General features: G+C 34.0%; 1 protein-coding gene across 1 annotated transcript; it reads left to right on the top strand.

Annotated features, from left to right (window-relative positions):
* The first annotated feature begins 1083 nt into the window (after positions 1-1083).
* On the top strand, positions 1084-19832 carry TYRP1 (tyrosinase related protein 1). The gene is made up of 8 exons (XM_007969244.3): positions 1084-1326; positions 1742-2211; positions 3371-3693; positions 6314-6518; positions 10417-10584; positions 12655-12834; positions 17551-17697; positions 18536-19832. Exons 2-8 carry the CDS (start codon positions 1758-1760, stop codon positions 18739-18741), a joined length of 1683 nt encoding a protein of 560 aa, XP_007967435.2. The 5' UTR covers positions 1084-1326; positions 1742-1757; the 3' UTR covers positions 18742-19832.
* Positions 19833-24761: the final 4929 nt, after the last annotated feature.

A 24761-nucleotide genomic window follows, 5' to 3' on the forward strand; every position in this document is an offset into this window, starting at 1 on the left:
AACCATGGTTGGATATAATTGTAATAAATTATATTGATGATATAGATAAGGGACAATGAACAGGAAATTCCTTTTATTCTTTCTTACCTTAATTTATAGATATATCTTTAGCTGTCTTTTTTGTTTGTAACCATACACCAAATTATTTTATATAATTTTCTGGACAATTTGATGCCTTAGAGTCAAATAAGACAACTAACTCTGATCATGAATTATGATAACCTTTGTACAGTTATTATGTATTCCAAATAAAGATCAGATTTTCAAATTGACTTTATATGCATGGCTTTTCAACTCCAGAAGAACATTCCTGTGGAAATATATGAATCTATTACCCCTAGTGCCATTGGTCTTTGTTGTTCTTTTTGTGTGTAACCCTACATTCAATTATTTTAGATAGTTTTCTGGACAATTTTATAGCTGATGACAGCTAACCCTGATCCTGAATTCTGATAATCTTTGCACAGCAATTATGTATTCCAAACTAAAGCTTACAGTTGAAGATTGAATTCATATACATGAGTTTTCAACTTCAGGAGAACATTCCTCTTGAAATACATGAATCTATTACCCTTAGTGTCATCGGCTTAAGACTACTTGAAGAGAAAGTAGGAAACTAGAAGACATTGAGTAGGCAACTTCTAAACAATAAAGTAGCAGTGACCCTGTAATGTTTTGCCACAGAGATGGATACCAGCCCCAGTGAAGGTAAGGGAGTTGAAGTTCCCAACTCTGTCAAAACCCACAGGCACCATGAGGGCCAATGTCATGTGCTGTGGTGTAACTGTACCTGATGCCTTTTCCACTACAATTATTCTATCTAGAAATTGTAAGAACAGCAGCATCTGTTTTCAAGACAGAAAACAACCAAAAGCTACTATCAGGTACAAACACTAGCCTGGCCTTTGTATCATTAGGAAAAGGTAATTAATCTTGTTTCAGCCTCTAAAGATACACTGTGAAAGGAAAAAACAAAATCTCTGCAATGCAAACAAATCTCACTCGTTTCTCTGACTTGTATTCCAAATTAGTGCTTCTGGCCTTTACTTAAAACTGTAAGCATCACAAGGAAATCAGTGAGAAGGGAAATCATGTGCTGATCAAGTCCTTAAAGGGCAGAAACATTCACTGAAGTGAAAAGGATTAGTAAAGGGTGGAAAAAAAGACCAGCCCCTCCTAGTTTGGGTGAGCAGATTTGGGATTAATTATCAGGCAACAATCCACATTCAATTAACAGTTCTGACGTGAGAGGACAAAAAACTCAAGCAGATATAAAACATTCAATTCTAAGAGAAGTTCATCAGAGACATCCTTCAGGATTTTAAGGTACTGGAAAGAAGTCCTATGGGCAGTGGGTGGACTCCTCCCAAAATTCCATTAGTACGAGGGACTTTAAATCACAATTAACTTGCTGGAAATCTGTTCCCAATTATTCCTTCAGCTCCAAGGTTAAATTAAATGTAATTAATGATGGTGACCTGCTAATTCATGCTTTTGATAACTGATATCTAGTATATATATAAGAAAAGAAAATGACAAAGACAGGTAATTTAATTATGTGGGTATCACACATGTGGGTGTTATACATGTCAAATTTTAAAGGTAAATTACTATTTTTATTATTTGTGTGAAATGTCATTTTCCATATGGATTCCATTTTGAAGGTGGTTTGGGAAGGGTTCATACCATTTTAAGTACCAAGAAAAACTTGCATAATCTCATTTTACTTACTCTTTTTCAGCTGAATTTTCATCTACATGCTTCAGTCTTCTCTACACAAAGGGCTGCGAAACAGATCTTTGTTTTGCACTCTTACTTCAAGCAGAATGAGTGCTCCTAAACTCCTCTCTCTGGGCTGTATCTTCTTCCCCCTGCTGCTTTTTCAGCAGGCCTGGGCTCAGTTCCCAAGAGAGTGTGCCACTGTTGAGGCTTTGAGGAGTGGTATGTGTTGCCCAGACCTGTCCCCCATGTCTGGGCCTGGGACAGACCGCTGTGGTTCATCATCAGGGAGGGGCAGATGTGAGGCAGTGACTGCAGATTCCCGACCCCACAGCCCTCGGTATCCCCATGATGGCAGAGATGATCGGGAGGTCTGGCCCTTGCACTTCTTCAATAGGACATGTCACTGCAATGGCAATTTCTCAGGACACAACTGTGGGACGTGCCGTCCTGGCTGGAGAGGAGCTGCCTGTGACCAGAGGGTTCTCGTAGGTAAGTGGAGATATGAATGAGTTCACAAGTCCTGCATGAGACTCAAGGCTCTTAATAAAATCTTAAATCATTTGAGCTGGAGGAATACCTGGAAATCATATAGCTCAACCCTCTCTTTTTATAACTGAGGAAACTGAGGCTTAGAAGGGTTAAGAAACTTCTTTAATGTAAAGGGTTGGAGTTGAAGCTCAGAACTTCTGACCAATATTGTCTCCTGAAACATTGTTGAGCAACCACCATATCCTAGGAACTATGTTAGGTATTATGACTAGTCAATTCAGTAACTCCTTCAGGTAAACATGTTAATTGTCATAGATGAGGTTCGGAAAGTTCAAACCCACACAGCTGATATTTAGTAAACCTGAAACTCAGCTGAGAACTATCTATTTGGCCCTTATATTTTAGTTCTGCAGCTACCCCTGCTGACCCTTAAAGAAGTTTCCTACCATGATGATCAAATTCAGGCATTTGAGATGAAGAGTTTGGCCTGCAGACTAAATACTATTAAATAACAAAGCATTAAACAGTAACAGCTAACAATATTTGATTTGTTCTATGTGTGAGATAGGAGACTAAAGGTTTAACAGAACATGTATTGAGTCTTTACTATGAGTTAGGCCTTGGGCTAATTGCTTTTTATGTGTGTGCTCTTTGAACTTTCAATTCTATAAAGCAGGTATTATGTTTATCCACATTTTAATGATTTAAAAAAAAAAAACAACTGAGGCTTGGAAAAATGTGCCCAGAGTTATAGAATAATTTTCTGGTGTTAACTACTATGTTATACCACCTAATTTTGGGAGATTTATGATGTTAAAAAGATAAAAAATTCCAACAAAAATGCCAATAGTGGGCAGAAATCAACATGACAAGGTCACAGAAACATAAAATCCATAGGTAAGATTAAAGAAAGGTAATAGAAATCATGCAGTAAATTGGAGAGAGGAAAAAGAGAGAGAGAGAAAAGGGAAGAAAGAGAGAGAAAGCAGGTTTGAAGAAAGGGTTTTAGTTAAGGATATTTTTAAAAGTATAAAATAATTTAAAACACATTTGAACAGATGGATAAATGGGTCGTGGCGTGTTACAAGATGATTATGCTCTTTCTCTACCCATCCCCTCAAGGCAGATGTTTTCATGCTTGAATTTTGTATCCCTAAAGTCAGGAGAAATCTTCTGGACTTAAGTAAAGAAGAAAAGAACCACTTTGTCCGGGCCCTGGATATGGCAAAGCGCACAACTCACCCTTTATTTGTCATTGCCACCAGGAGATCAGAAGAAATATTGGGGCCAGATGGCAACACACCACAATTTGAGAACATTTCCATTTATAACTACTTTGTTTGGACACACTATTACTCAGTCAAGAAGACTTTCCTTGGGGCAGGGCAGGAGAGCTTTGGTGAAGTGGATTTCTCTCATGAAGGACCAGCTTTTCTCACATGGCACAGGTACCACCTCCTGCGTCTGGAGAAAGATATGCAGGTATGTAAGAAGCGTTTCAGTTTTCAGACTCTTCACAGACAAGTTGCCTTGTTTGTAAAACATTTTAATTCACTAGTTTTCAGAACCATCAGGACATTTGATGAAAGAGCAGTTTTATGTTACTAACTTGTCTTTGGCATTTTGTTTTCTCCTCGTTTTGGTTACTTATTAATTAATCTTTATCTTAGTGAAGTGAAAATAAAGGAATATCAATAATGAGCAAAATGAGACATTTGAAGGAACGAATTAAAAGTTTAAAAATATTTTGCAGTTTAATTGAAAACATGATTTTCATAAAACTTGAAACAGAAGAATCTCATGTGCGTGTCTTCCTTCTCTAATAAATATAAGCAGATTCCTCCTTCTGGTCAAATAATGTGAGTTAGAGACTTCTCAATCTTTCCAGTCCCAAATGCATCTCTCATCATTCCAGTGATGATTCCTTCCAATATGGTACAGGGTTTAAATAACGAAAAAATAATTCCTTTCCATTTAGACTCTCATATTTTCATTGAACTATATTTTTCCATGTTCCCTACCCTTTGAGTCTTACAGAAGAAACCTATTAAAATATCACATCACTATGTAAGAGGACAGATATGTTAATTTGCTTGACTATAGTAATCACTTTACTATGTATATATCAAAGCACCATGTTGTACACCTAAAATATATAAAACCTGAAAAAAAGTCAAAAAAATACCAAAATAATTTTGTCAGTCAGGCAATATTTTTAGTGAAAAGACATTGGCTTTTTATTTGGCACAAAGTGAACCTCAACTCAAGCAGTTATTTCATGCTTATTTTCTAAGCAGACAAGCTTCAAACATATTAAAGCATCTAGTTACATAGATTCTTTACTCTTATTTCTTTTACCAACTTCTCTGTTTCTTGAGAAAAATATTGAAATTTTAAAATAAAATTTTGAGTTGTTAGATATCAACTAGGAAATCCACAAAGTAAACCTGTTTTCTATGTGAAATAACAGCAACGAATCTCCCCTTTCAAGTTAAAGTATACAAATTAAGCCAAAACTATCTGAAGACAGGAAAGGTATTTAGATTCATTTATTAATTTGCAGAATGCTGTGCCAGCATTATTCCGAGAAAAAGTAAATGGTTAGAAGAGAGAGAATTAATACGCTAAAATACAGGATAAAATATTCATTTGAAAGTGCACTATCCATTTGCAGTTTGAGAGTGATTAAATGAATTCATCTGATACTCTGAACATCATATTTTATAGCTCTGATTGCAAGTGAGACATTTAGTAGATTATGAGTAGATAAATCTGTCATTTGTAATTGACTGCAGATCTTCATGCCTTCAAGTCATTTTCTCATGGGCACACCAAAATGAAAGGGCAGGTGGAAAGTATCTGAAAGCTTCACTTTTGCCTGTGTAAACTTCAACCTCTATGACTTACATTTTAAAAACCCAACAGCACAAGGGATCCAACAAATTACAATTTAAATGTAATTCATGGTTGAAATGCCACATGAATATGCTCTGGCTCCCAAATGTCAGTTGCTGAACCACAAACCAATTCTTAATGATCCCTTGGAAGCTGTCACTAATTTTTGTGAACCACAATGATGGCTTCTAAAGGAGGACTACCAACCCCTGGAGACCAATAACTGGGGATACCTTGGAAAGCTTTTGGCTCTCTAAAACACCCAAGGATAAGAAAAAGCTTCCTAGGAAGGGATTTAAAGTGAAAAAGTAGAAATATACTGAGTGCTTGAGAGATAAGATAAAACAATTGCGATCCCTACATTTAAATCCCATATCATAAATAGAACTTCTCAAGGCCCCAAAGAAATGAGAAATAACAAGGAAATGTATGTTTTAAAGCATGAATACGAATGAAATAAGCATGTGATCTTGAGGCCAGCATTTTTAAAAATGTGAGATCAGCTCTGAATGGAAACTAGGTCACTGATCTAAGAAACAATGGGCAGAAAGATTTACTCCAGCTTCTGTTTAGCATTTTTATCAGTATAAGATTTAGGCAGAAGCCTGAATCTTGAAAGTTTGGATTCTAAGGCAAGGTTCCCTAAATAAAACACCTTCCATGCTCAGTGTGGAAGAGTCCATTGGCCTGTGGCCAAACCGGAAACTAAATGCCTAGTCATTCAAATTAAATTTAAAAACAGAAGCAAAACAGAAATTAGTACTCCACAAAACATATTTTAAGGCTGGATCTGGCTGCAGACTAAGAGTTAATGATACTTGAATTAAAGATAGGAAAATGGAAGAAGGTGGAAATGCCAGTAAGTGGATATTGTTATTGATAATTTTTATATAACCAATATAAATGTAATTACCTGCCTAAAAAAGAAAAAGAAGATCCTTTATCCCTCTAAATCATTTTCAGAAACGTCTGCATAATAAGTTGAGTTTCATTCCCTCTAATGCCTAAATGACACCTTGTAATAAATTACCAGCTTTGTTAAATAAGGTTTTAACTCCTCTGAGCCCCTCAGACACCACTGATATACTAACTAGTACCTTATTGTCTGAAGAGAGCTAATAGAAATAGGCTGTCAGAGAGTAGACCAAACAGAAAGGAAGAATTGTAAACTGAAGCAGAGAATATTAATGTAGTTTCTGTGATCTAGGAAATGTTGCAAGAGCCTTCTTTCTCCCTTCCTTACTGGAATTTTGCGACGGGGAAAAATGTCTGTGATATCTGCACGGATGACTTGATGGGATCCAGAAGCAACTTTGATTCCACTCTAATAAGCCCAAACTCTGTCTTTTCTCAATGGCGAGTGGTCTGTGACTCCTTGGAAGATTATGATACCCTGGGAACACTTTGTAACAGTAAGTTGCAAATGATAGCTTGGAGTCAGAATTTCTTTTTGGATAAAGAGATTAAGTATGTTGCCTGGAAGGCCCTTCATTCTACTAGAGAATTCAGACTAAAATCTACTTTTATTATAGACAAACAATGTACCAGGCATTCATTAAGCACCTAGAGTGTTTAAGGCAGCGTGTAAGTTGCTGCAGGGGAAACAGAAAGCGCCTACACATTTTTGCACTGCCTTTCTTGAGTAATTTGGTCAATGTCTTTCTAACTTTCTTATTTTGAAAATGTCTAGTTGTATACACTAATCCTCTTAGTTTTCTTAGCACTACTTAGTAGTCATGTGTCTTGTGTTGGAATTTCACAGAAAATGTTTCCTAAGAAAATGTGAAAAATAGGCAAAAAGTTGGAAATGCCCTGGGAAGAAAAAAAAGAAAATAAACAAACCAAATGTATGCTTGCAGTTATAAAGTTAGAAAACAAAAGGTGATGTGGGAGATAGTTTTTAGAAAAGGAGGATATGGTACTGATGTCTGCCTCCTAGCTTCTTTCCAGCTCTTCCGAAGTGAACACAATAAGAGAATGCCTAACCAATTGTCCCAGCATCTTTCTCCAGTGATCTGAACGCCACCTCTGTCACAGGTCAAATTTCTGCCCCATGTAGATCTCTTCCTGAGCTTTCCGTTCTCTTCCTTGGATCATATTATTATTTGTGCCTGTGTTAGTAACACGAGGTTTAATTATTAGACACCCCCTACCTCATCTTATTTTTCGTTTTCAGGCATGTATGGCTCTCTTGATTGTTGTTCCATATAAAAATAAGAGTTATGTGAAGTTGTTTTATTATTATAGTCACAACATATTTATTCTACATATATTATTGTATTCATCAAACATTAAATTATTTTATGAACTTAAATAAGGAATACTCTAAATAAATCAAGAAGAATTAGATATATATTTTCACCATTAGATTATTTAGCAGTGTATAGGCATAAGATAAGTGATAATATATGAACATTTCCTCTGTAGAAGTTTAAAACTTAGAATAAATTTGTATTTGTTTGGTGTGCTGAATACATGGTCCCACCTTGTGGCAGAGAAATGAAATTGAGGATCAGGATGTCTGCAGATACCAAAGCATTTATTCTTTTTCTGACCAGGCCATTGTATTTTGGCCTGAGAGTTCTCTCTCTCTCTCTCTTTTTTTTTTTTCTTGAGACGGAGTCTCGCTCTGTCCCCCAGGCAGATCTCAGCTCACTGCAAGCTCCGCCTCCCGGGTTCACTCCATTCTCCTGCCTCAGCCTCCCGAGTAGCTGGGACTACAGGCGCCCCCGCCACCGCGCCGGGCTAATTTTTTGTATTTTTAGTAGAGACGGATTTTCACCGTGGTCTCGATCTTCTGACCTTGTGATCCGCCCACCTCGGCCTCCCAAAGTGCTGGGATTACAGGCGTGAGCCACCGCGCCCGGCCTGCCTGAGAGTCTTCTAGACATTTCCCAATCACCCTGATGACTGGATACCAAAATAAAACACAGTTTAAATGAGTAAATACAATCATAGCACAGGAGGGGGAAGAAAGAAGGAGAGATTTTCTTTTCATCATAATTTGTGTTGTCAATCAATATAACAAGTCTCCTAACTCAGACATAGTCTCATGACAAATTGAAGAATATTTATTTTAGGTTAAAACAATTGTTAAGCTTATCCCTTGTCTCACTGCAAGAGATAAACAGCAGACATTTTATTTATAAGGCAAAGGAAAGGGAAAAATTTTCATTGCATTGAACATATATTATGTATCTGATGTGGTATGAAATGGATTGATATAATATACTATTTAGTCTTCATAACAATTCTCTCTTCTATAACCTTTCTTCTTTAATGATCTTGTCCATTTCTGTAGTTCCATTCATCATCTTTTACTGGAGACCCACACGTTTCCAACTTTAGATAAAACCTTCCTTAGGTATTCCATACCCCTGTCTTCACAAGCTTGTTGCATAGTATTTCTCCAGTATTCAAAATTAATGAACCAAACTTGGTGGATTGAAAATAGTTAATTATTTTATTGCAGCTAACATTCTTCCAGCCACCAAAATACCATCCTTGAATCAACATAGAAAAACATTGTTCTTTATTCACAATACTTCTCAAATGTATTTTCTTCTTCAGACATATGCAACTTTCCATTTATTTTTATGTGGAAATTTCACAGGACTTTGGTCCATAGGATGTTAGGTGCAATGGTAGAGGCTGTCCATATGCAAACAAATTTAAGAATCACTGGAATAAAAAATAAAATGGTTTATTTTTTATTTAAACTAGTTTCTTTACTATCAGCATTTTCTACTATGGAACTCTGTGAGGGCAAATCAGAATGTAATGTTTTGAAACTTAAGTAATTAATATTTGTTTTGGGATTTATTGATAGCTTCCTGAGCAGCAATTCCCAAAACATCAGCTTGAATTGATAGTTTAGCTAGCGATGGTGAAAGTTTTTGGTGATAATGTACATTCAATAAATAGTTTCCAATCCCATCTGAGGCATATGTTTTAGTTACATATTATATAAATTTTATTATGCTAACTTAACAGGTCCTGATTATTATGTTAATTATAAAGCATAGAACATGGGAAGCTTTCTGAATGAAAGAAAAGGAATAGGAGTTGAAATTGTAATATTATCGCTCCCCAGATTAGTGGATTATTTTGCTGTCCCTCTATGGCACATAAATTCCTTTCTGGAGACCACTGGGACAGAATGATGCAAAGTTCTCCTAACCAATCACCTCTCCTCACACCCATGTAAGGTTTTGACTTCTCTCCACTTCCTAATTACACATAACTTTCTTGATACTTGATTTTTTTTTTCACAATATAGCTCTGGTCTAGCTTCTTTTCTTTACTACAGTCCACTACCCTCCTGGTACATACTCCAGGCAACCTATTTCCCAAACAGGCCCCCCCCCCTTTTTTTTTTTACAGCTAACATGATCTTTTCCATATAATGACAGGCACCAAACAACTCTTCAGCACCTATTAAATGCCAGGTACTGTGCCAAGTCTGTGGGATATACACGTTTTTTGTTATAGATAGGGGATTTTGTTATAGACAGAAGAACGTGTATCATCTCTTACCATTTCCTCTACCTAAAATGTTTGTCTTGTAAAATTTCTTTTATTTCACCTATGAAAACTTTTCTTAATCCTATGGGGCTCTTTGTAAATCTTTCTTTATAAAGCTTTTCTGGAGATATGAATGGGCAGGATCTCTCTCTCTTTCCCTGCTCCCTCCCCCCATCTCTCTTCTTTAAGGCTCCTATCATATTATCTATCCCTAGTATCACAGTTCTTTGTCTGTTACTGCCATTCACAAAGTTTCATTATTTCTCATATTAATTGCTGAAAAAGTTGAAAAATGTGTATTGGTTGAAATATGTATCACTTACCAAAGAAATAGAAGGTTTTTTTTTTCCTTATTGCTCTGAAGGTTTAAATAGGCAACATTTGCATACAAAATATCACATATGTGTGACATATAGATTTTAGTGTAGAACCTAGGTTTATGAGATTATTTTGGCATGATTCAATTTTCCATGGAATTTTCATTTTAATACATTCTTGTGAAAGAAGCATATATTGGTTTAGCAAATGTTAAGACCTGTATCTGTTAGTGTGATTTTTTTTTCCTTCAGATACTTTTATGTATCACATATCTACTCAGTTGAAAGAAGTGGGACATGATAACTTAGATTTTCTCACTTTAATGCTACCAAGTATGCATTTTTAAATTTTGTTTTCTACCAAGGAAAACCTATATTTCATATTCATGCTATGTATAAAGTTTTAAAGAGCAATAATAAGACATCCAAACATTGTGTAAATGTTTGCACACCCCATTTTTTTCTGCAGGCACTGAGAGCGGGCCAATTAGGAGAAATCCAGCTGGAAATGTGGCCAGACCAATGGTGCAACGTCTTCCTGAACCACAGGATGTCGCTCAGTGCTTGGAAGTTGGTTTATTTGACACACCTCCTTTTTATTCCAACTCTACAAACAGTTTCAGAAACACAGTGGAAGGCAAGTAAATGAAATCAGTACTTTGAAAAGATTTAGTTATCAGAGTAAACTGAATTATTCAAAAGCAAGTTTCTTCGAGAAGGCATTGAATAGTATATTAATTCTGTGCGTTTATGTGAATGAGGTTGTCTATTATGATACACCTGCTCGAAAAAGGAACTTTCTTAAAGAGAAGAGTCCAACCACGAAACTCTTTTCATTATGGGAGAAGACCTTGGAAATCATGCTCCAATTTCTTCAACACCCAAAAACAATTTAAATTCAAATTTCTGGTAGCTAGCTGATCAATATGTGTAACTATATCAAGGTCTAGCATTGGCAAACAATATTCAAGACGTTGACAGTGTATTAAATTAGTTTACTTTTTTTTTAAATGAGAGAAATAATAAAATCATTCCAAACAATTAGTTGACACTGAGTAAAGTCTTGCTTGTGCATATGTGTTATTTAGGTCAGTATTAACTTGTAACTTTTTTCAGAAGTCTATACAAATTCGAATTAGCATCTACTGATGCTTAACTTAGTTTTCCTTATTTCACACAAAATATTTTAAAGCTGAGGAAAGTGAGGTATAAAGAGGTAAAATTATTATCACAAGATATTCAGCTAGTTACTAACACAGCATAGGTTCAAATTCAAATTTTCAAAATCCAGTGTCTTTATATAATACATTTTGATACCTCCAAATGATGCTTGATATATAAATATATATAAAGTCTTCAAAAGAATATAATTACTTTTATCTTATTATAAACTTGTTATTGTTAAATTTTACCTTCAATATAGCATTGTCCATGTCTAATGCATCCCATCTCCCCAAAAAATGCAAATAGATTTCTCTGTCATATGATCAGAGATACTTGGTATATAAATCTAATAATTATTTTTAATTCTCTCACCTTTTAGTCTCAAAATTATATGCCATTTTAACCTATTTTTGATTATTTTAATAACTACCCAAATGCACTGATTTGAATATGATTCAACAAAAAATCACTACATTTTGGCTAATCTATAAACTAAGGCCATCAGCACTGATTTTTTAAAAAATGTGCAGATTATATCTTCTTAATGCCCAATCAGAAGACAATTATACTTATTTCCTGACAAAACGTATAAAAAGACTAGTGTCAAGCCACGTTCCATATATATCACAGGCAATCTTTAAATGTTTTTGAGTCAAATAATAATGGAATGGGTGCTTGAAAAAATGCATAGGTGACTAAATAAGTGGCTACAACTATACAATTCATCTTAGATGAAGAGAGAACTGGTTAATGTATTTTAAAGTCTGATTTCATTTTATAATACACAACCATTCCCTGATCTCAAACTTCTGGTCCTTCAAGCCAATTAGACATCCTACATCATAGACCCTCCATTTTTACTTATGACCTGTCCTATACCTATCCTTGTTTTCTCCCTTATATATGGAATATATATATGTATATATGTATATATATGTGTGAGTATATATATATATGGAATTGAGATATCAAAAGCTGTATAAATGTTTTGACAGTAGGTTTTCTCAGTGTTTAAAACTAGCACAAAGATGGTAAGAAAGCCCTGAGAAATTGTAGCTTCCCCATAAAAAATAAAGTAGTTTTCCAAAAATAAACATGCTGACAGTCATTCAAAGGTAAGGTAGGAGGCTGAAGTAACATCTGGCAACTTAAGTTCCAAAACAATCAGAGCATTCTTCTCCAAGTTGTGTCAGCAGTTTTTAGTAGAAACTGGAGGGTTTTTCACTATCTTTATTCCCATGTAGAACAATGTCTGCCGTGTCAAATAGAGTGTCTATATATTTTGACTGGTATCCTTTGCAGGTCATTATTTTTAACCTGGAGGCTACATTTAGAATGTCATGCCACTAGCATAAAACCAACCTAGCTCTGGGTATAGCAAACAAATATCATCAACCATAGGTACAGAGAAGCAGTGCTATTATATTAAGGCAAAAACTGGCCTGACAAGCCTTGGAAAAATTGTTTCCCAGTCATTACTATTAACTGGAAAAGTAAAATACGTTCAATAGTTTTACAATTCTCCTCCTTATTATGTGTCTAGGTTACAGTGATCCCACAGGAAAGTATGACCCTGCTGTTCGAAGCCTTCACAATTTGGCTCATCTATTCCTGAATGGAACAGGGGGACAAACCCATTTGTCTCCGAATGATCCTATTTTTGTCCTCCTGCACACTTTCACGGATGCAGTCTTTGATGAATGGCTGAGGAGATACAATGCTGGTAAGACATTTTCATATGCCTTTTGCATGGTCAGCCAAGCGGACTGTTTAGATGGCATAGTTATCAGTTTAAGCTGGGCACTCAGTACATAAAAACACATTCAAAATAAGGATAACATAGCTGTAATATCAAGTCACTTCCAGACATTCAATTCTACTTTGAAAATGCAGGCAGGAAGTCTCTCCAAATAGTTATAATAGGATGATATTTTCAACCACTTGCTAGGACTAACCAAATCACCTCTCCTAATTTTTGCTATGAAAAAAATGTTACTATGTTTTACAAATTTTTCTCACCCTCATCTTCCAACATAAATTCTAATTACTTTTAAATATAAACGAAGAAAACCTTACAGAGCTCTTCTTTGATATCCCAAAAGACTAAAAATTGTACATCCATAATCCACAGTTCTTATTTTTATTGCTTAATGGCCTCTCACAAATAGAAATTTTGTTCCACTTGAAAAGTTAACGTTGGCTTTTATATCACACTACAGGAAATCTCTTTTAAGTTCATTTCAATGCATTCTTTAAAATATTATTTAAAATGCCTCCTCCTCTGCCTTCCTATACAGCTGACAGGCTAGCATTATTTTTCAAACAATAAAAGTGCTTCCACTGGTTAAAACATCACAAATTTTCATATGTTGAAAGCATTCTCAATTTTGGCTTCTGTGCCTTTAGTTCATCATACACATGAACATGATATTGTAGCTTAACTACCTATTGATTTATGTATCCATTAGGCATGCTTACATTTCTGTGTGTATATGTGTGCAGTAAAGTCCTCTAATTCAACCTAATTAGGACCATTAATTGATGAAATTGATGAAAATAGTTTGTTCCATCAAAAATTATTCAAGAAACAACTTACACATAAGTCTGTAATCCCAGCACATTGGGAGGCCAAGGCAGGAGGATCACTTGAGCCCAAGAGTTTGAGACCAGCCTGGTCAACATAGTGAAACCCTGTATCTACTAAAATCACAAAAATTAGCCAGGCATGGTGGTGGGCATCTGTAATCCCAGCTACTGGAGAGGCTGAGGCAGGAGAATCACTTGACCCCAGGAGGTAGAGGTTGCAGTTAGCCAAGATCACACCACTGCACTCCAGCCTGGCTGACAGAGACAGACTTGATCTGAAAAGAAAAGAAAAGAAAAGAAAGAAGAGGGGAGGGGAGCGGAGGGGAGGGGAGGGGAGGGGAGGGAAGGGAAACAACCTACACATAAATATTGGTTCAGTTTTCAATCAGTTGTGAATTCAGTTATTGGAGTTTCATCTCATTTTTCATGTGTATTTATATACGTAATGGCAACTATAATTAATTATCTATAATTTACACTGTCAGCTTTTTTTAAAAGTGAAACAATAAATGAGTGACTTTTGAAATACGATATGAGGGCAAATATTTAGCCATACACCTTTAACAAATCTTTCCAAAGTGTTCATTTTACATACTACAAAAACAACACCCTCCTCTTTGTTTTACAGTCATGATGACCACTTTATGTTTGCCTAACTAGATTCCTTTTATTACAGTAATGAGTAAACTCGAATTAATAGGTTTAGGAATTAACAAAACCAACTTTTGTTAAATATGCACTTCTGGGAACCATATGGCAATGTTCAAGTTGTATTTATTCAGTTATTCACAATGCCTTGGGTGTTAGTAAACTTTTCAGAGGAAACGGAGACTATTCAGTAACCTGGCAAATCTCTTAAATGGAGTTTTCTTTCACCTTTGAAAGAAAGGAAAGATATTCCTTTGCCTTGTGTATCTTGGCTGAAAATATAATTATTTCACATTCATGGCAAGTTGTTAAAGGTTTTCCAGATTTTAACCTAAAGGTCACTGATGAACCAGAAAAACACCTTTTGAACATTTTTTTTCTGACATTTTCTTTCTTTGCAATATATAGCATAAGGTTTCTCAATAACTTGAATTGTAGTGGGAAGAGAAGTACCATAAATGAAAAATAGGAAACTATCCTGCAGCACATTTCTGATAAAATGTGGCCATAAAATTATAGGATAGGTCAATGTAAACACTCTGAATTGCATGAAAGCTAAACTGAAACAATTAGCCTCCTTCTTAAATATTCCTTATACCTGCAAATACCTTTTAGAAACGAGTGTCATAAAACAACTGTAAAGAAGAGAAAGAAAATTTAGAAAGATTAAAAAATTTTATAAACTCTCTATAAAGCAGAAGTCTTGTTTAAAATAAGTCTAAGAGTGGAGGGATGGAATTCTTTTTCAAAATGATTGAAAGGTTTTTACAAATATAGAAAGCTCTTTACAAATTGCAGAATAATAGAATTATTAGGCTCAGAATGGAAAAAAAATTACACTTTACAGATAAAGAAAAGTAGAGTCATTCAAGTAGTAATGTCCATTACACATTCCTCTCGTTAGACATGAAATAGTACAATTGAGAGCATCCAAACCCTAGTTACTACCATGTTAATTTCTATTTACTAATATTTCCGATCTATGTACACATTCAATCCAATTCTTTCTCTTTTATTTCGACTAAGAATTATATGAGGTAAGTTTTAAATATAGCAGCCCAGAAGTTCAGTGTATTTCCAGAAGAAGCAGTTTATACATTTCCAAGAGTAATCACTACTTTACTTTTTGAGCTGTGAGAGAAATGAAGTAATCACACATACACTTAAATCTTTTCATATATATTATTTTCAAATCTACTATTTCCTGGTCAGTATTCAAGGTACCAGAAATACGATAGTATACAAAAATCCACCAACAAATTTTCTTCCTGAAACTTTTCTTCCTGTTGATAAAATTGGCAATAACCATATGTAAATACAGCATATTAGATGGTGGAAGTCTCTATAGACAAATAAAATCAGGAAATGGGAAAGGAAGTACTGTGTAGATATATGGAAGAATGTCCTAAGACAAAGGAACAGGGAGCTAACTGTGGCTGGAGTAGAGTGGAGTCTGGGGAGAAGAATGGTGAGAGATAGTAAGGTCAAAGGGATCACAGGAGGCAGAGCCTGAAGGATACTGGGATTAACTCTAAGAGAGATAGGGGACCATGGAGGATCTTGCATAGGGAAATTACAGGACAATCCAATTGCTATTGTTATTGTTACTGTTATTTCTCCCCTCATTTTAATGGACAAAACTTTACCACACAGCTGAAGCTGAACTGGATTGAGGCTGGTCAAATCAGGGTTAAGCAGAAAACTAAAATGGGGAATTAAAAAGTTTTCTAAATTATCTTAATACCTAATGTTAATAAACAATGAATTTATAATACATTAGAATGTGAATTATTTGAGAGTAGAAATATTGTCTCTTTTTTTCAATGCCACAGCCTAAGTGCCTAGACCAGCATCTGGCATTAGTAGGTACTCAGTGGATTTTAACAGATAAATATTTAATTAGCTTTAATACATAGGAAATTTAAAGTCACAAAAATATCAACACTACTTGGCATTTCTATGATAAATTTTTCTTCAATCCAGATGCTGAAACACCCTTCTGTGATTCATGGAATCACTGTACCTGTCAAGGTATTATATCTACAGCAAAGAGAAAATCTAATACTTAGATAGCTGTCTTAGTTTGTTTTCTGTTGCTTATAACAGAATACCTGAAATCAAGTAATTAATTAAGAAACTGAATTTATGTATTATAGTTATGAAGGCTGAGAAATCCAAAGTTGAGGGGCCACATCTGTGAAAGCCTTACTGGTGGGGACTTTCTGCAGAGTCCGAGTCAGCACAGGGTGTCACATAGTCCAGAGGCTGAGTATCCTAGCTTAAGTGTCTCCCCCTCCCTTAATATTCTTCTCCCATGATAACTCATTAACCCATGAATCCATGAACGGATTAATCTATTCATTAGGGCTGAATTCTCATAATTCAATCACCTCTTAAAGGCCGTACCTCTTAATACTGACTTATGTTCCCGTTGGTGTCTGCCCAATCCCACTTCTAACTCTTTTATTTGTGTGTGTGTGTGTGGCATTCTATTTGGTGTTTAATTGTACCAACATAAATATAGAACAAAAAAAAAAAAAAAGAAACATCTTTTGCCACAAAAAAATTTCATTCTTTTTATTCCTGATGATAGAAACTCATTAATAATATAAATAGCCATAGTTTATATCCATGAGGTATCAGGAAGTGAATAGGATTCCAGGACCTTGATTCAAAATTTTAAGCATTTTTTGCTAACAGAGTAAAGCCCTAGGAATAAAGCTAATATTGATTTCCCTAAAAGTAAACAGACAAAATAAAAAATATTGAGCAGAAATATTCATCAACAAGCACAGCTTCTAATAGATATGCCATATCTCAAATTTTAAATTACAGCTGATGCCACAGCAAATCACAGGTTTACGTTTTCTTTGGCTTTGAAAAACACATTTAATGACTTATTCAAATTGCTTTATGTAATTTTTAAAAACTGTTCAACATCATCATAGATGATGAAATACTAAAACTCCCCTACTTTTAAACTCTCTTTTTTTATTAAGTGGTATATTGGTACTGTATTCAAAGCATTTTCTGTTTTATGTAATTTCCCATCATGCTGTAGCGAAAATTCTTACCTTTATTCAGCGTAAAATAAAAATAAAATTTTTTCATGTTCTCCTTGAATATTGGATCCCTTTAGAACTCAATGATGATATGAATATTAATTTTATTATGTTTATTAACAAGTTGTTTTGGAATAATTTAGATATATCCACATTTCCATTGGAAAATGCCCCTATTGGACATAATAGACAATACAACATGGTGCCATTCTGGCCCCCAGTCACCAACACAGAAATGTTTGTTACTGCTCCAGACAACCTGGGATACACTTATGAAGTTCAATGGCCAAGTGAGTATTGAAAGTGTATTTTTACTGTGAAAATTTCTAAAAGCAAATATGTTGTCTTTAAAGTAGAGTAATCACAGTGTTCTGAAGCTATGTTTTCCATTTGGACTTAGAAACTTTCATTTGTATTTTTATTTGAGGATAAGGGAGGGAATTTGATATTTGTTGAGAGTCCACACTAAGCTGACACTGATCTTATTGTACAGCACCCTATCTCATTTAATCCTCACAGTGCTTTGGGGTGAGTATGAAAATCTTCATTTTACAAATAAGGAAGCTGAGGCTTAAATAGGTTAGCTATTTATAGATTCACATTTCTAATAAGGGAAGAGAATGAGTTTGAGCTTAGGCCCATGGAATATGCCCCAATTTTTCTACTATACCATATTGCCTGCATTTATCTATCTTAAAGGAAAAGGGAGTGGGATACTCTTCAGTGTTTTTCTGAGATTTTGAAAACCAAAAGCTTCTTGTTTAAATATTTTTCCCAACAAAGGCAGTAGGGCATAGTGGAAAAGTACAAGACTTATACTCTAAAATACTCAGGCTCCAAAGCTAACTTTACTTCTTACTAACCAGGTGACATAGGCAAGCGACTCAAACTCTTTGAGTCATCATTCTCTCACTTTCACAAAATGAAATGGAAATAACAATGACTATCCCAATAGGGTCCACTCATTAAAAGAAATCAGGAAGTGGCTTCAAGGCCATGTGACCATTATAAATTAAATATGAGGATTTCAATTAAAATAGACATTTCTACCTAAATTTCAGGTGTCCAATTTTTGGTGATAACTATTGTAATATTTATCTTTTTATTTTTATCTTCCTTTCCAAATAGGTCGGGAGTTTAGTGTACCTGAGATAATTGCCATAGCAGTAGTTGCTGCTTTGTTACTGGTTGCATTGATTTTTGGGACTGCTTCTTGTCTGATTCGTGCCAGACGCAATATGGATGAAGCTAACCAGCCTCTCCTCACTGATCAGTATCAACACTATGCTGAAGAATATGAAAAACTCCGAAATCCTAATCAGTCTGTGGTCTAACAATTGCCCTACTGTCTTATGAATTAGTATCATAAAACTACCTGGTTGAATATAATAGATTGAGTTGTTAACTGCATATTCTTTCACTTTGTTACCTTCTTTCTAATACAAGCATATGTTAGAATTAAAGATCCAGGCATAATTTTCAAAGCTGGGAAGTCTTTCAGAATCTTTTCAATGGGGTTTTAATTTTCAGTTCTATTTAAAATGGTGAGTGGCACTAACTCCGTGATATTTAAGGATAGTGTGAAGATCTTTGGCATGATTTAAAAGTTGAGTATGTGAAGATATAAGTAAGCTACTATGCTTTGTTTATGTGTAAAGGAAAATAATGTTTGATAGTGAATGTCCACTTAAAATACATGAATGGGCATTTCTAAAATGTTAAAACATAAACACATTTCCATTCATGGATATTTGTCAACAGATTTAAAGAAAAACACAGTTATTAATTAAAGCAAATTATATGTAGTTATAAACAAATAAAATTTTGATTAAACTTTTCAAATTAATGTTCCAATTTGAAGACCAATCAAATATATTATTTAGTCAACATATACTATTTAGTCTCAGGTTCAAGGCTACAACAAAATCACCATCTTTGTCAAGCTTTGGAGAGGGAATATCTTTGCTTTCTTAAGCAACAGTGGATATTGCCTTTGTTTGCCACTGTGTTTTCCTGACACTCAATTCACTGAAAAAGGAACTACCTATCCATACATTTCACCTACTAATTTCTCTTCTAACATCTTAGAGGTCCATGAAGAAAGCATATGGAGAACATGTTTTATACTGCTCTATAAACAGTATTCCAATCACTGTGCTTAATTTAAATAGCATTCTCTTATCACTTATCAGCCTTTTATGTATTTTCCAAGTAAAATATTAACGTATTATTTCACTCGTCTTCTTTTTTATCTAGTTCTATATGAATGCTATTTTTCCCTTCTCTTCTAACATGAAATATATTTTATCTTTTTGATTTTGTGCTATGACACAGTCTTCCAAAGAATTGTATAAGGTGGTCATAAGTGAACATTTTAATTAAAATCGGTAAAACTAAATAGTAACAATAGTAATCATACACTATAGAAAATGGCTAAACTGAGATTCTAAATTCTACAAACAGAAACAAGTTGAAGTTATGTATCCCTGATTGGTTAGTTGGTTTTCCTATATTCAGAAATATTAAGGCTATATATACACAAGATAAACAAATAAAATATATCAAAGAGCATGCATATAACAATAGGATGTTTTACACTAGCATTACTCAATTTATTCTCCTGGAATACATTGCAATTTGTTAAAATACAGTATACTCACAGCTTTTCAAATAAATCATTGCGTAATGTAAGATGCCTTTTTATATAGAACATCAATGAAACTAAATACCTCACTTTATATTTTTGTAGATTTACTAATTATTCATTTCAGAAACATTTATTAAGCACATACTAGATATCAAAGATTTAAAGGCACTATAGATTTGGAGAGAAGAAAATAAGAATTGTAAAATTGAGAAGGTCATATTTGACTTGTGCTTCAAGGAATGCCAATGGATTTACCAAATATAAAAGCAGAGAAGGGCATTTTATTCAAAAGTGACAGTATGGACAAGGGCACAGAAGTTTAAAAGAGCATGGAAATTTTGAAAATATAAAATAGGTCAGTATGGTTAAAGCATAGTTTTTATGGAGGGGAGTAAAAAGACAAATTGGAAATGAAACCAGAGTGTCCTATATGCAATTCTTAATAATTGGAATTAATTCCATGGGAACTAGGAAACAGGGAGAGTCATAATCAAGCTGTATATTTATAAATATAGTAGTGATGGTGCTGTTCACAAATAGTGTTGATGAGTAACAATTTGGAATGGTTAAAAGCTAAGAAACTAGTTAATCTGGAATAGATTGTGGGAGAGAGAAAAAAGTCTTGTTTCAAAACATCAATTCTAAATAATAATTATAAGATAAAATTGTACACATTATCTATAAATATAATAAATGCAGCTTATATTATAAATACTATATAATATTAAAGTTATAAGTATAATATAAATTTGAGTAAATCATTACAAAAACATCAATTAACAATGAAGAGAGAGGATTAAACAATGTGAGAGAGGATTAAAACAAGAGCAAAACAGAAAACTATTAACAAAATAGCAGTTAGTAAGTCCTCACCAATCAGCAATTATTTTAATGTAAATGGCTTAATATCCAAAATTAGAATGCTTACAGTAGCTGAATGAATCAAAAAACATGATCCAGTGACTTGCTGTCTATGAGACTCACTTTAGATTTAAAAATACATATAGGCTGGAAGTAAAGGAATGGAAAAGGATATTCTGAAAATGGTGAAAAAAAAAAAAAAAGACAGCAGGGGAGGCTATCCTATCAGACAAAATAGACAAAGTCAAAAACTGTCTCTAGAGGTGAAGTTCATTATGTAATAATTAAAGGGTCAATTTAACAAGATATAACAATCATAAGTATATACATATGCAATATTAGAGCACTTAAATATACAAAGCAAATATTGATAGATCTGAAAGGAGAAATTGATAGCAATACAATACTAGTAGTAGAATCCAATATTCCACTTTCATTAATGTATAAACCATCCAGGTAGGAGATCCATAAGGAAAGAAAGTACTTGAACAACACTGTATACCAGTTGGACTTTAGGGACATATACATTACATACCACTCAACAGCAGCAGAATATTCTTATACTTCAGCAACATGTTCTTCTCAAACACACGTGGAACATACCCAGGATAAATTACATTAGGCCTCAAAACAAGTCCCCCCAAAATTAAAAAGATAAAAGTCATTTCAAAGATCTTTTAAGATCACAATTGAGTAAAATTAGAAATCAATAGTGCAAGAAAGTGGGAAATTCACAACAATGAAAAAACAATACACTCTTAAATAACCATTGAGTCAGTTAGGAAATCATAGAGGAATTTAAATTATATCTCAAAGCAAGTGAAAACAAAAATGCAACATACCAAAACTTAACGAGATTCAACAAAAGTACTAAAAAGGAATTTTGTAGCAATAAATGCCTACATTGAAAACTAAGGATCTCAAATGAGCAACCTACTTTATACCACAAAGAACTAGAAAAAGAACAACAAACAAAGCCCAAAGTTAGCAGAAATAAATAAATAATAATAATTAGAGTAGAATAAGTACAGAATAAAGAAACAAGAGAAAATTCCGAAAATTAAGGGTTTTTTTGAAAAAATAAAAATATTGACAAACCCTTAGCTAAACTAAGAGGAGAGAAGACTCAAAATCAGAAATGAAAGAGGAAGCATTAAAATGTATTCCTAAGAAACAAAAGGATCAGAAGAAACTTTTATGAACAATTGTATGCCAACAATTGGATAACTTATAAGAAATGGATAAATTCCTAGAAACATACGACATACTGAGACCAATTTCAGAAGAAATAGAAAGCCTGAATGTAACAATAATAAACAAGAAAATTGTTGCATAATCACCCATTTCTTGTTGCATAAGCACCCATTGCATGTGAGTGCTACAAACTGATTTAAGCTTTATAGTCTAAGTGGAGTCAATTAAAATATCTGACTGTCCCACACATGAAAAATAAAAAGCTATTACTTTTTTGGCCCTCAGTTACATCTTGTCTTCATGTCCAGAAGCAGATTTCAGACATAGTGCTCACTTACAAGTCCGTGTAATTTTAAAACATGAAAAGATAAGTTTGGGGCTATTAAAATAACTGTTCCAAAGTTTAGTTACAAGACATTTGTTCGGAGCCCAGTCCATGAATATCCAATAATGCTATGTATGTTTCCTTTGCTATAGCCTGCTCAAAATTTTCACAACCAACTGATCAATGGAAGATCAAGTTGAGCAGAGAGCTAATATGAATGTGAAAAAAATAGATTTGAAAAATGTATCTATAAACCAAGAACAGAGTCTGATATGAAGTAGATAAATTTTAATAAGGAAAAATGCAAAATATGGTAGTTAAAAAGCATGATGGCAAAATTAAAGGGTAGAAAGAGACAGGAGTTTTTGCAAAATAACCACGGAATTTTAATTTCAAATTAAATATAAGCCAATAGTGCAATGCAGCCCATAAAGGGAAAAATGCAATGCAACTGATCAAGGAGGAAAACAGTGAGGTATTGGGCTTCATTAATATACAAAAGGAAACTTGTGGTGTTTGAATCACATCTGGCCTGTTTTACAACTTTCAGGCCACACATTAAGGGGAACATTGGCAAATTGACCTTCTGCCTGTATGTTTTATCCATTATTAAAAGGGAAGTATTGAAGTCTACCACTATTATTGTATTGCTGTCAATTTCTCCATTCAGATATGTCAATATTTTATTTATATATTTAGATGCTCTAATATTGAATATGTATATACTTATAATTATATCTTCTTAGTGATTGTTCATTTTATAATATAATAACCTTTATCTCTAGAGACAATTTTCAACTTTAAGTCTGTTTTGCCTGACATAAACATAGCCATTTCTGCTTTCTTTTTGTTACCATTTTGGAATATCTTTTTCTATCTTTTCACTTTCAGCCTATGTGTATCTTTGCATCTAAAGTGAGTTTCTTGTAGATAGCAAGTCACTGGATCTTGTTTTCTTCATAATTCAGTCTTGGCATATTGTTATATTCATTCATTTTCACAGTGCTATAAAGAAATACACAAGACTGGGTAATTTATAAAGGAAAGAGGTTTAATTGGCTCACAGTTCCACATGGCTGAGTGTGGGGTGGGGGTGGCTCAAGTGACTTATAATCATGACAGAAGGCAAAGGAGAAGTAAGTACCTTCTTCACAAGGCAGCAGGAAAGATAAAACGAAGGGAGAAGAGCCCCTTAAAAAATCATCAGATCTCCTGAGAACTCACTCACTATCAAGAGAAAAGCCTGGGGGAAATCACCCCTATGATCTAATCACCTCTTACCAAGTCGCTGCCTTGACAAGTGGGGATTGCAGTCAGAGATGAGATTTGGTTGAGGACACAGAGCCAAACCATATTGCCTGTATATTTATAAAAATTCATCAATTTCTTCTATATTATCCAATTTTTGGCACATGCTTGTTCTTAAAAGTCCCTTATAATCCTTTATATTTCTGAGACTTTTATTACAGTTATTTTTGCCCGTATTCATCAAGGATTGAGGCCCCTACAAATCCCCTCAATTCTCCTGCATTTAAGTGAGTGTTCTTAAAGAAATCTTTGTATCCAGATTTTTAAAAACCATATTTACTGTAATATTATCAAGACATTACATTAGGAGCCATACCTTACCCATGTGTTCTTTGGTTTGTTGGTTCCTAATTTATAACTATGGGTAGTAAACGTGGTATGGAATTTTAGCAAAGTAGAAATTAAGCCAAATTCATTTATCCTTCAGCATAGCATACTTTCCAAAAGTTTCCTATAGAAAGTTTCTTATAAAGATGGAATAAATCTGAGTATTGTCCAGTCTGGCTCTTTCATTATTCAGATAAATAAATTGCATTATATGGAGGTGAACATATTTGTACAAGACAATACAGCTAATAAGAACTTACTTTTATATTCCTCCACAACTCATTTCATTTGGTAAGATGAAATACAGGATAATGCAGAAATTATAGGATATGGCAAGGATATAACAGCACAAAAACACTAGGAAGATGTGGTTATCTCATAATCATGAAGATCAGAATAACTAAGCTACTTAACATTGTTTCACCAATTTCTAGTGTAGTGAACAGTAAATGTTTACAAGGGGGAAGAATGAACAGGCACATTTTACTGAAATATTTCATATATGTATGAAATTGAAAGATAAATGAAACCCAATACAGTTATTAGAAAGATGGGAAGATGAGATTGATAAGTTCCTAGAGAAATAAATATTGTTGACTGAGACTATAGAATTAATACAGGATTAATTATTAATATATATTAGAAATTTTTCCAGCGATAACTTAAGCCTCAAAAAAGGTTGGAAATAGTAA

Source organism: Chlorocebus sabaeus, chromosome 12 (genome assembly GCF_047675955.1).
Source record: "Chlorocebus sabaeus isolate Y175 chromosome 12, mChlSab1.0.hap1, whole genome shotgun sequence".
Lineage (NCBI taxonomy): Eukaryota > Metazoa > Chordata > Mammalia > Primates > Cercopithecidae > Chlorocebus > Chlorocebus sabaeus.

Excerpts from the sequence above, each read along its gene's own strand:
- TYRP1 (XM_007969244.3), top strand. The coding sequence starts at position 1,758 with ATGCTTCAGTCTTCTCTACACAAAGGGCTGCGAAACAGATCTTTGTTT. Across the intron at positions 3,694-6,313 it reads GTCTGGAGAAAGATATGCAG|GAAATGTTGCAAGAGCCTTC; the intron begins GTATGTAAGAAG and ends TCTGTGATCTAG. Across the intron at positions 17,698-18,535 it reads TTATGAAGTTCAATGGCCAA|GTCGGGAGTTTAGTGTACCT; the intron begins GTGAGTATTGAA and ends CTTTCCAAATAG.